At 34.5% G+C, this 12220-nt stretch overlaps 1 protein-coding gene and 1 long non-coding RNA gene across 3 annotated transcripts in view; one reads left to right on the plus strand and one right to left on the minus strand.

The window, feature by feature from the left end:
- Window positions 1–198: 198 nt before the first annotated feature.
- LOC106079887 (tyrosine aminotransferase-like) overlaps window positions 199–12220 on the minus strand; it is a 53680-nt gene continuing 41658 nt past the window's right edge. For both annotated transcript variants that reach the window (XM_056034519.1, XM_056034521.1), the window contains exons 9-12: window positions 12029–12157; window positions 9358–9441; window positions 2912–3010; window positions 199–1876 (exon numbers count right to left, since the gene is read on the minus strand). In XM_056034519.1, the coding sequence (XP_055890494.1) occupies window positions 1616–1876; window positions 2912–3010; window positions 9358–9441; window positions 12029–12157 (573 nt within the window). In that variant the 3' untranslated portion in view covers window positions 199–1615. The remainder of the gene's footprint in view (window positions 1877–2911; window positions 3011–9357; window positions 9442–12028; window positions 12158–12220) is intronic.
- On the plus strand, window positions 2733–2929 carry LOC129927180 (uncharacterized). Its single transcript, XR_008778779.1, has 2 exons — window positions 2733–2798; window positions 2879–2929. It is a non-coding gene; the product is annotated as an uncharacterized LOC129927180 (long non-coding RNA).

Below are 12220 nucleotides of genomic sequence, written 5' to 3' on the forward strand. Positions count from 1 at the left end.
AAAACCATACAGTAATGTTGTAACCTACTAACAATGGCTAACCTTGTGCAAGAAAGGCTTGAAACAAATGATGTACACTTTGCTTCACAGAAATTTGCTCAATACAAAAAGTGGCCCAAGTGGACTGGTTTCTACAGTTCTTATACATCTGTGCAATTATTTAATTTGTAACAAAAAACAAAAAAAAACTCAAGGAAATCATTAAAGCAAAAATTGTTTATTAATCTGGTTTTTACTCAAAAAAATGTGGATACAGGGGTGTAAGTGTGGCAGTTTTTAAACATAAAATGTCAATTATCCAAATAGTTATAGTATATGTTAAGACTTTAAAAAAAATTCTTGAAGTACTATTAAATAGGTACATTGGTATAAAAAAAAATGTGTATATGAGATTCATATTGATTTCATCAACAATAGTATGTGAACACTTCAAAACAATATTGCTACAGTCTAATCTAATAGATATAAAAGAATAATGTCTATAGAAATCAAAACAGCATCCTATGATCCACAAGCCAAGGACTATAAATTTGAAAAAAAAAAAAAAATAAATTAAAAAAAAAATAAAAAAATTATAGCTTTTAGCATCTCTGGTATTAGGTCAATAAAATCGTTTTTAAGCATGTTAATTTCACCAATTTACTTTTGTCCGAACATAGACTGCTGTATTTGTCAAGTGTTGCATTTAGGAATAACTGAATTATAACTCTACATTAAATATGAGCTTGGATTAGAGTGAGGGCCAAAATTTGAAAATATTCTAAGATTAAATAATAATATTTCAAAAAAGGTGTTTATAATTAACGAATGTATTATAATATTTCTATGCCTTTTAAATCCACCCATTTCACTTTTTTTTTAAATGTCTCTTGCTGGGGTCTCCGTTTGTGCACAGTGTTATAAAACAAATCATATTTGAATTGAGGTCGTGCTTAAAACTTGATAGAACATAATTGTGTTGTACTTAACATTATCTTTAATATAACACTATGCTCAGTCTACGAAAAGGCTCATAGCTATGCCACAACAACAACAAAAAAAAAATGTCATGTTTTTGAGAAAGTCTTAAAACTAGATGCACGAGCCCAACACACAAACTGGGTAGGAGTTCACGCACACAAATGACGTCATAGAAATTTCTAGAGTATAGAAAAAACTAAATGTTTTTTATTCTGACGTCAGCAATACTTTGTTTTTAATGAAATGACGGGAATCCCAGTAGGTCAGCTAGACTTTCCCACAGATCTTGCATGTTATGGCAAGAATTTCTAATTAATTTTTTTTTTTAACGTTTATAAGCTTTCTATAATTACACTTACGGTTTAAACACACAAAAGTGCATGGTTTTGATGAAACATTTCGAAGCTATTGCACCTGGTCACTACACAGTAGTATCACTACTAATGGAATCGTGTTTCTAACATGGTGCATGTAATATAAAATCCAGTTTAAAACATGGTGTAGGTATACAAACATAAAGTTTGCATGTATATTTTAAAGTTCACTTTCAAAAAATGAAAAGTAGTTGACAACAATTGGAATGTTTAAATAACACATAAAGGAACAAAATATTTTGACAACTATAAACATTCAACAATAACAGAATTGCATCAACCTATTTTTCTGCATCATGAAGACCATTTACTTCAATACCATTTGATTTACCATTTTCATAATGCCCATTTGGGCAGAGTCCATTGACATATGATGTGTTATTTATTTGCTCATTCTTATGCCCTTTAACACTTTGTACAAAAGGATCAGCTGGAAAGTGGTAATGTTGAGCACAAAATTCTTTGATTCTATCACAGGCTTCTTGGACTTTCTCTGTTGGTATTGTCAGCACCACACGAAAGTAATTTGGGTATTGAAAACACTGAAAGAAATTTAAAAAAACTGGTTATATATATATATATATATATACACAGTGCTTTTTTTGTAAAAAAAATATAGGTGCCGGTACTCAGTGATGGATTGCCTAAGTTTTAACTAGCCTACTAATCTGTGGCATTTTAAGTCTCGAGAGACGATCTTTTCCCTTTGCAACTTCTTGTGTGACTAAAGAGGCCAATCCTTGATACACAGCTGCGATCGCAGGTTGGGCATATATAATCACCACGCGCTGTTGCATTTTCACCCTTCTTTCTGCTTCTGTTGTGACATCTGCAATCCGTGACCCTTCCTTTATGCTCTCTCTCAATGTGGATCTATCCAGTGCCACCTTTTCCCAGCTGCTAGTGTCGATTTTGAAGAGCTTCATGTCGCGTTTGCATACGTTTGTATAACGTAAAAGTGGGCGACCAGCTGCTCTCCTGCCTTCTATTAGATCGCCATACAGAATAATAAACGTTAAATTACAATAAAAGTAATAATTTTTTCCCCACATTGAAAAGGTGCCGGTACGCCGTACCGGTGCGTACCATCACAAAAAAGCCCTGTATATATATATATGCTTTCTCTTCTCTAAGCCTCTCGTCTACAGACTGTTGAAGCTGTCTCAACAGAACAATGCTTAAAACTTTATCCGAGACAGAGGGGAGGGTAATGCCCCTCAAATTGTTGCGATCTGCCAAGTTGCCCTTTGGCTTTACAATCACTATTTTGCCAGTCCTCAGGAACTTTAAAAGTTTGCCAACAGAGATTTAAGATATCCGTCATTCTGTCAACATGGCTTCTTCCGCTAAGCTGCGATCCTGTGTTGCATTATTCTAGTCTAGTCTACGTTTGGCATCTTTCCTCTCGTCGATCAATGTCCATGTTCTGTCTTGTATTCACCGTTTCTTTTGTGAATCTTGCATGTAAACAAAATACACTTTGCTGGACTACTTACAGAGGAAGGTAAACAAAATACACTTTGCTGTACTACTTACAGAGGCAGGTAAACAAAATACACTTTTGCTGGACTACTTACAGAGGCAGGTAAACAAAATACACTTTGCTCTGTGACTAATAACTGTGTGAACTCGATGTCTGATGTGAACTCGGGGAAATGTCTCATATCAATCCCAATCTAATAGAAAAGTTCAACATATAGTAAGTCATAGTTTATGAACAGGCTAATGATACTTAATAAAAAAAATATTCAAAAATTCAAGGCTTACATAGGCTTATAACATGTTACAAAGACATGGCCCCCGACGGATGTACCCATAAGAAATATTCAAACCATATTCTTATTTGGCTTGAGAAAGTAGGCTAATATCTTTAATAACGTAAAGCACTATTAGATTCTAAAAAAATGTGCATGCTATGTAGGTCCTACCTACAATTTGCATTCCTCATCTTTATAAACAATATTAACGAAAATCGATAAAGAAACTTCTGGACCGTAATTAAATATAATAAAATTCAGAATAGGAATTTCAAACAATCGTTTGGCGTTAATTTAATATTCTCTAAAAAAGAAAACAACATATATATCTATATCTCAAAGTCGTAGTGAGGGAAAGGGGCATCATGGCCAAAAACGAAAATAGACAAAATTGATTTTCTGGAAATTTTAAATTAAAAAAAATCATTAGTTGTGGAAAATATATTTTGAACTTCATAAATATGTTCACATAGCCTACATCTAATTCATTTGTTTTGTCTTGATCTGTTTTAGAAATGGTCGTTATAGGCCTACTCATTTAAATTCCATAAGAAACTTTTGCTCGCGTTTTATCTGATGCGCTGTGTGTTTATCACAATTTGTCATTATCAGTGTGAAAATCGTTTATCATTGACAAATCTGATACTAAATTATAATTCTGTGAACAGTGTATAAATAAAATAATAAATAGACAATAAAAAGAAGATCTAAAATCTATACTGTACTTCTATTTTCCCACGTTGTTAGAATTCTGAGGCCATCATAGAGTACTGACAAAGGGGGCACACAATTGGTTTTATTGTTTCTTAAGGACAACAAAAATGTTTTTGCATTGTATTTATACCGATAATTCCTATTTGTCAATTAAATAAAAACGATAGCATTACCAATGTTGAAATAAATCAGTGAATAAATTAAGTGAAGTTGTTTCATCTCCTACGTAAATCTTTCATGCTGTCTTAGTGAGAAGTGTCTGCAGCAAGATCGAGTCATAAAGTTGAAAGAAGACTACAGGGTACTTTCTTACGTCAGAACGGTCCAAAATCTTCAGAGTGTCGTACCATCGCTCTGATGACATTTGTTTCTTTCGCAAACAATTTGGAAACCTACTAGACGTCTTTCTGAACACGAGTAGGATTTTACTATCAAGTTCATTTCAACTGCCTGGAATGTATCTTACAATGAAGTTTTAACACTTTCCACGCTTTCTTAATTGAACTTTAACTAAGCTTCTCTTCCTAAGAGAAATACAAGATTACAAAGACAGTTTGTGTGGAAACACAAACTCAAAATCGGCCCCTGAAGTGGTCCACCCAGGCAGGCTTCAATTTTTTCAGAAAGAACATCCAAATGAAATTATATCAAAGACAAATGAGAGATAAGAATGGAGAAAGAAGGTTGACAGATCTTGTGTAGTGTCCCAACGGTACAGCAGATCAAAGGATAGGTGCAAGTGAATGCAAAGTTAGATGTGAACCTGGCCTAACTAGTTCCCCTTTCAGACCTTGTGGTCTATAGGGCAGATGATGTAAAGTTCATCTGTTTTTGTGGCCTACGGTTAACGAGGGTGTCATGTAGCCAGCACAACAACCAACCGCCTTTACTTTTCCCCAACTAATATCAGGTACCCATTGGAGCTGGGTGGGCTCAGAGGCACATAAGGATTCCGAAGTTGAAAATCCCAGTCTTCACCAGGATTCGAACCCGGGGCCCCCGGTTCGGAAGCCAAGCGCTTTACCGCTCAGCTACCTCGCCTCTCCTGGCCTAACTGAAGTCTTATAATATATGTCATTGTTTTGAAAAGGATCAATCTCTTATTCGAATGCTCAAAAAAAAAAAAAAAATATTTCCGCAATAAAAAAAATTGTTCACGAAAATGACGTTTACAAGATTACTATTCTTTTTAATTTAGGTCTAACTTATAATGCATACTAATTAGCTTTTTCTCTTTAAAAACTGCTTGCATAACTGATTTTAAAAATTAGATTTTTTCGCTTTCAGAAAAAAAAAGTAGCCGTTGCATCAGAACTTTGAATGGTCTAAAATATTGTGATGTCGGATTTTCAATATCTTTTCTAGTTTACGAGATCTAAACGGGACGGACGGACAGACGGACAGACATTTCGCACAAAACTAATAGCGTCTTTTCCCCTTTCGGGGGCCGCTAAAAATGACATCAGTCTAGACTCTAGACCAAAGGATAATGACTTTCGAAAGTTTATAATGCAGGAAAACGTTTGGCACCGGAGTTTACAGACGGCCTAGTAGGTCTAGCTGGATAAGGGAGAGGTGTCAAATTAATTTTTTATGTGTAGAAGAATGACACCACAAAAAGTTTGAGAAACAATGTTTTAGGCCAGCCCTCTTCTTACTGGTACAACCATCAATCTTGATGTTGAACTTAAGCGATAGCTGTTTTCAAATTGGCCTATATACAAAAAAAATTGTATAACTGAATCTTATGAGTGCAGTAACTTCTAAATTTATACATTAATTTTACACTAATTACAAACAACGCTTCATTTTTTTCCCATAACTCTTTGTTCATCGCCAGGTATGTAATCTGGCATTAGGACATTATCATCATAAAATTGTGATTTTAGGGTTATATTAAAGAAATACTTTTTTTTTTCTACTAAAATTGACGATGGATCATTAGCGTGTATTTTAATATAGACCGATACCTCAAAATATTCTTTGATTAAATTCTGTTGGTAAAGAAATATACAGATACCTAAAGAGGTTCAACATTTCTTGAGAGATAACATTTAACACTGATAATTTGTCCATTAACTGTGGATTAGAGATGGGAAACGAACCTAACCAGAACCGAACGAACCGAATTCGAACCTCACTTATGACCGAACCGAACCCGAACTTTGAAACTGCTCGGTACAAACCGAACCGAACGAACCCTCCTTTTCTTAACCGAACTAATTTTGCAATTTGTTCATCCTTTTTTTTATTTTTGGTTTAAAAAAAGTAAAAAAAATAATTACTTAAATATTTATTTAAATTCTAATGATTCCATTATACTTTGAAAACTTGGGAGGGGGGGGTATTTTAAAAACCTTAAAAAGAAAAAAAAAAGGGGCGCGCTGGGGTTCCCATGGGTTTTTCCGTATGTGCCAACTCCCTCCTGGCCTTGAATTTTCGCGGGCTGTTTGCAATATTGGTTTTGAGTTGAATAGGCGCCCTCTAATTAGATCTAGATCTAAACTCTAGTTCCTAGTAAGTAGAAAGTCAACATTAAAATATTGTCACTTTTATTTCAGATGGCTGTTAGTTGAGAGTAGAATAGTTTTTGCCGATTAGAGAGTGATATGAATCTACAAGTTCATTTGTGTTTTAGTTTAAAATAAATTTTAATTATCTTCTATTTAGTAATTTATTTTTACAAAATTGTGAAGTATTCCATAATTGAATATTATCAGTGGCGTAGCAAGGGTGAGGGAAAAGGGGAAGAATTTGAAAATCTCCCCGGGCCCCCACTTGAGAGGGGCCCCAAATGAGTGTTTTTTACAATATTCAATATTACGCAAAATGCAGGGGCCACCAAAGAGGTCCAACCCCTCCCGGGCCCCCAAATGATGAAAAATTCCTAGCAAGGCCCCTGAATATTTTTACTATTATTTTGTTTTGCATTATTGATCATCAGTATTTTTAATGCAGCGTTTCTCAAACTTTGGGTCCTCCCCCTGGGTGGGGATGGCAAGTACCTTGAATTGGGGGATGGGGAGACGCAACTTCCTGACAAAAAGGGGTGTCATAGAGTGTGTGTGTGTGTGTGTTTCCTGATGGCGGTAAGAAGAGGTTAAGCGACTGATTTGTGTTTATGCATTGAGGATGATGAAATTAGCGTAATGCAAATGTGAAACGGCAGACAATCTTGAGACATGAAAGAGTAAAGACGTTGTTTTGTGGTGACCTAGATTTCGTTTAAATATCAGTATATTTCATTAATATTACATCTCTATCAAAAGTTAAATATGTGAATATTTTTATAACAGTTTGGCTATATTGAGTTGTTCACATAAGAACTTTATTTTAAAGTTTATATGTTATTATAAGGCTTGTCTTCGAGTCCGAAGATTAGTGAGGACTGCAGTTTTTCCCATGGCTGCGCAGTCCCAGATGTGACCTACATATTTTGCCACATCCAGGGCAAGCATTACCACTGTCCGCAGGTGGTCCATTTAGTTTTTCTTTTCGCGTCTGCGTTTGTCCTCGGCAGCGGATTTTCTTTTGGTCTCAAATGAGTATCCCGCGGCCTTCGGGAGTGAACTCCAACTGACTCGTTCTGAAGCCGCATGTAACCAGGTGCTCTCTTCTATGTCAGCTAAGCAAAGTTGACGCCTAAGCTGGTCTTTGAAGCGTTTCCGTGGGGCGCCTCTGTTACGGCGGCCACCTTTTAGCTCACAAAAAAAAAAAAAAAGACTGACTTTGGCATACGTTCGTCTCCCATACGGGATACGTGCCCTGCCCAGCGTAACTGTCGGACCATAAGAAGTCGCTCTCTACCATCCTTACCGGTAAAAATATAAAACGCCTTTATTGGTTCAATTGTATTATCTGTTTGTAAGCGACAAACCAAAGACCAACTAACAAGGAGAGGGGGAGTCGAAAAAAAAAGTTTTATTTTCAGTTTAACTTATCTGAATATTAGTATAATTACATGTTTAAAAATTAAAATATATTAAGTAGGAGATGTCATTTTATCTTCTAATAAGACCTTGTCAACTGTAGACTGCTTTTTGCTAGGCGCGTATGCACAATATGGGTCAAAACGTTTTGAAGAAAATATTTGAAAACATCTCCGCTATTGAGATTCTGCATTTTTTGTCTCAGAATAGTCGAATTTCTTCCGTATATTGCAATTTATTATAGTGACGACTTATGTGTGAAAAAAAATCCTCGATAGAGACGTCTTTACACGAAGAATATTTGTTTTTTTATTATGATGAATAGTGCGTTCTGAAAGAAAGCACATCGATATTAGCCTTTTAAAAAAAATAATCTCTTCTTACTAAGAGAAAAAGGTTAGAATACGCTTAGCGCCGGGTCATGCACAGAATTAAACCACTTGCCGACTTGAGCGAAAACCTGCCGCATCTTCAATTCTATCTCCATTAAGAAATTTTTACAATGCTTAAAATGTATGTAGGCAACATTATTTTGGGAAAAGTATTGCCCATAGGCCTATTATATGTTGCAAAGTATTTGTTTTATGTAAAAATTAAACTTAAAGTGTTTTATCTGATAAATTGTATTAAACCTTATAACTTAATTTTGCTATTACATAATTTCATAACATCGAACCGAGCCGAACCCGAACTTTAGACCTGACCGAACCGAACCGAACCCGAACTATACTCGTCATCGAACCGAACCGAACTCGAACTTAAATCTGACCGAACCGAACCGAACCCGAACTTTAAAAGTTGGGTTCGATTCCCATCTCTACTGTGGATCCCAGAAAACTGAGAATAGGAATAAATTCAATTTGAAATTGTGATGACCAGTTTTTATTCTATAACATTCAAAAAAATGATTCAATAGTAGTGTATTAAACCATAGTTCCATGATTAAACTGAAATACAAGTTTAAGTAACGATATTAGATTTTCAACACTTATAGGCCAACCATCTAGAGGCTTGAGATTTTTCAATGCCCATGTAGAAGACGATTTTATATAACCACAGACTTTATGCAGGTTAGGCCTAATACTTTATGCAGGTTAATACTTGTAAAAAATTTTGCCACTGTACCTACATTGAATTTAAAATACAATTATGTATTATTTTAAAAGAGGCTATTTTTATGAAAAAAAAAAAGATTGCATAACTAATTTTTAAATAAAACGATTTGCCTTCCGATGACAGAATGTTTACGTTGAGACAAGACTAAATTTTGCAAGCCACGATATCTGGTGAAATCAATGTTACTTAGCTATAGTTTTTCTTTTTTTTTTAGATCTGACTGTGACAGACGGGCAGACTGACTACACAAAACTAGGGTAACGTGGGGCAAAAAGCCCCCCTTAAGCTTCTATGGCGTATACAAGCTAGCTTATTAATATAATTTTATCTTAAATTTGGTTTTCATTTAGTGTTACATGTCTAATTTACAAATTAGTTAATAGCGCTTTTCCCTTAAGGGGGCAGTTAAAAATAATTTAAAATTTATAATTTATAATTGAATCTAGTTGATTTGACTGGGTAACTGTTCAAGAAAGGTAGACCTAAACTTTTGTTCTTATTCATTACCATCATATACATTGCTCCTCTGGGCATAATAGGCATCAAGCCCTGAATTTTACTTAAATACTTGTAGAATAATTGTGCGTTTGTCTGCAAAAGATAAAACAAATTGAAATTTAATAAATATATGGCTTCTATTTTTGAAACACAAAAGTAAAGAGCATTGCATTACAATACAAAAAAAAAAAAACAACAACAACGAAATAGACCGAAACAGCAAAAAGTCGTTCAAACTTAATGAATAGAAGATGCACAGTGACTAGAAATCAAAGAAAGAGCCCTAAAAGCAAAAAAAAAAAAAACCAATGTTACAAAGACAGTTTGTGTGGAAACACAAACTTAAAATCGGCCCCCGAAGTGGTCCACCCAGGCAGGCTTCAATATTTTCAGAAAGAACATCCAAAAGAAATTATATCAAAGACAAATGAGAGAAGAATGGAGAAGGAAGGTTGACAGATCTTGTGTAGTGCCCCAATGGTGCTGCAGATCAAAGGATAGGTGCAAGTGAATGCAAAGTTAGATGTGAACATGGCCTAATTAGTTCCCCTTTCAGACCTTGTGGTCTATAGGGCAGATGATGTAAAGTTCATCTGTTTTTGTGGCCTACCGTTAATGAGGGTGTCATGTAGCCAGCACAACGACCAACCGCATTTACTTTCCCCCAACTAATGTCAGGTACCCATTAGAGCTGGGTAGACTCAGATGCGCCCAATGATTCCGAAGTTGAAAATCCCAGTCTTCAAAAATATGGAAGATCTATAAGTCCCACCCCGTTTATATATATATATATATATATATATATATATATATATATATATATATATATATATATATATATATATATATATATATATATATATATATATATATATATAAATTTGCGTATTACTATCGATATCGTAACAGAGTGTTTTGGAAACAATTAAACGAAATAATAATGCTATAAGAAAGCGAATGCTTGAATTTAAAAAATAGTATGAATGGAGCTACCAAAATAGCTAATCGACCTAAATCCATTTGTTTAATAAAAACATTTTCTTGTAGGTCTACATATATTTAGATCTAGATATAGAGTCCAGATACTATTATAATAGATGTAGACTTACTATTATTAGAGTTAATTCAATGGCTCAAGAAGCTTATTAATTATTGTATGTTAGTAGTCTATATTTAATATCCCCTCATAGTCTGTTTACATGGCCGTTGCACAACACATGAATGGGACTATTAAAATGTTATAGCGAACGAATGTATGAGAAATGCTTTAGAATCACAAAATTAGAATACGAAATAAATGGACTTTATTTTGTAAGTTAATGTGTTAAAGTATAAAGTAGATCTCTTTGAATTAGAATTAGAGTTAGATCTGGACTGTCTAGAGTCTAGACTTAGATGTCGGCTTCGATAGATGAATGGGATTATAAAGTACGTCAGGACTTCTAACTTCGCAGATATAAGGACGAATGTATGTAAAAATGCTTTTGAAAGACACATTTGAAGATTAATTTTATTAAATAATGAAATCAATAGACTATATTTTGTAATTTTCATGTGTCAAAGTAAAAAACTATCTGCGCAAAGTGTAATTCTTAAAATTAGATCTAGATCTTTTCGATCTTTTCTCATGTAAACATGATAAACATGGCCTAGATCCATAAAATACTAATACTTTAATAGAGTTGGGCAACTCTTTTTTTTTTTTTTGAGGGTCTTAAGTTTGTTTTAGGGCTTTAGGGTTTTAGTAACATACGTTACGGCTCCAGTTAGTAGGCTACACAAGGAACATTTCTGCCAAGTTTTATTAAGATTATTCAAAAGGTTTTGATTTCCATGCGGGACATACATACATACATAGGCCTTACTGTCTACTTTATATATATATATATATTTTTTTTTTATTTATTTATATGTTCAATGGGTTTTTAAAAAATTGCTAATTTGATGACCTCCCCTGAACCTTATGTACAAATCTCCCAATGCAGTGCACACATTTAACCAAGCGAGACTTGGCTACCAGATACTAACGCTCTCATTTAAATAAGTTTTCAGCCTGGAGGGAATGGAGATTAACTTTCAACCGTCTTCAGCGCACCTTCACATTGTATTTGGTTGACATTAATTCAAGCAATATTAACACCGACAGCCTAAAAGACTACACAGCATAAACAATTTGACACTCTAATGTTTGAGAGTCTATAAACGACCTGCTATAGTGCCTTACAAGCTGGTGGCTTTGTTTGGTGTTTGGTTCTTTTTGTTTTTTCAGCTATCATTCAATCATTAAAGTAAAAAAAAAAAGTTGCTTTTCAGACCTTGCGATCTATGGGGGAAGATGATGTTAAGGTCATCTGTTTCTATGGTTAACGGTTAACGAGCTGGGTGTCATGTGGCCAGCACAACGACCAACCGCCTTTACTTTCCCCCATCTAAAGTCCCCCATTAGAGCTGAGTGGACTCAGGGGAGCACTAAAAATCCCGAAACTCAAAAGCCCAGTCTTCATCGAATTTCGAACCACGGACCCGTGGTTTGGAAGCCAAGCACTTAACCACTCAGCCAACACACCCAATCATTATGAAAAGAATAAAAGAAGGTCACACAAAGTTCATCATATAAACATTTGTTTGTTCTTTACATGGTTTACACCTCATCAATGTTTTCCAATAGATTCAAACTTACCTCAAGATACTCCAGTGTCTCTGTATAGAAACTCTGAGGTGTAAGTTTGAGAATCTCTGGTAGAGCAGCTTGTACTAATGTGTTAGGTCCAAGTATTCTTTGAGAAAGTTTCAATAAACCATTTCTAACCTATAGGGATTAAGAAAATATACATTTTTCTAATATACTTTCGAAAATGTGTACTTTAATAAA

This window comes from Biomphalaria glabrata, chromosome 7 (assembly GCF_947242115.1).
Source record: "Biomphalaria glabrata chromosome 7, xgBioGlab47.1, whole genome shotgun sequence".
In the NCBI taxonomy this organism is placed as follows: domain Eukaryota; kingdom Metazoa; phylum Mollusca; class Gastropoda; family Planorbidae; genus Biomphalaria; species Biomphalaria glabrata.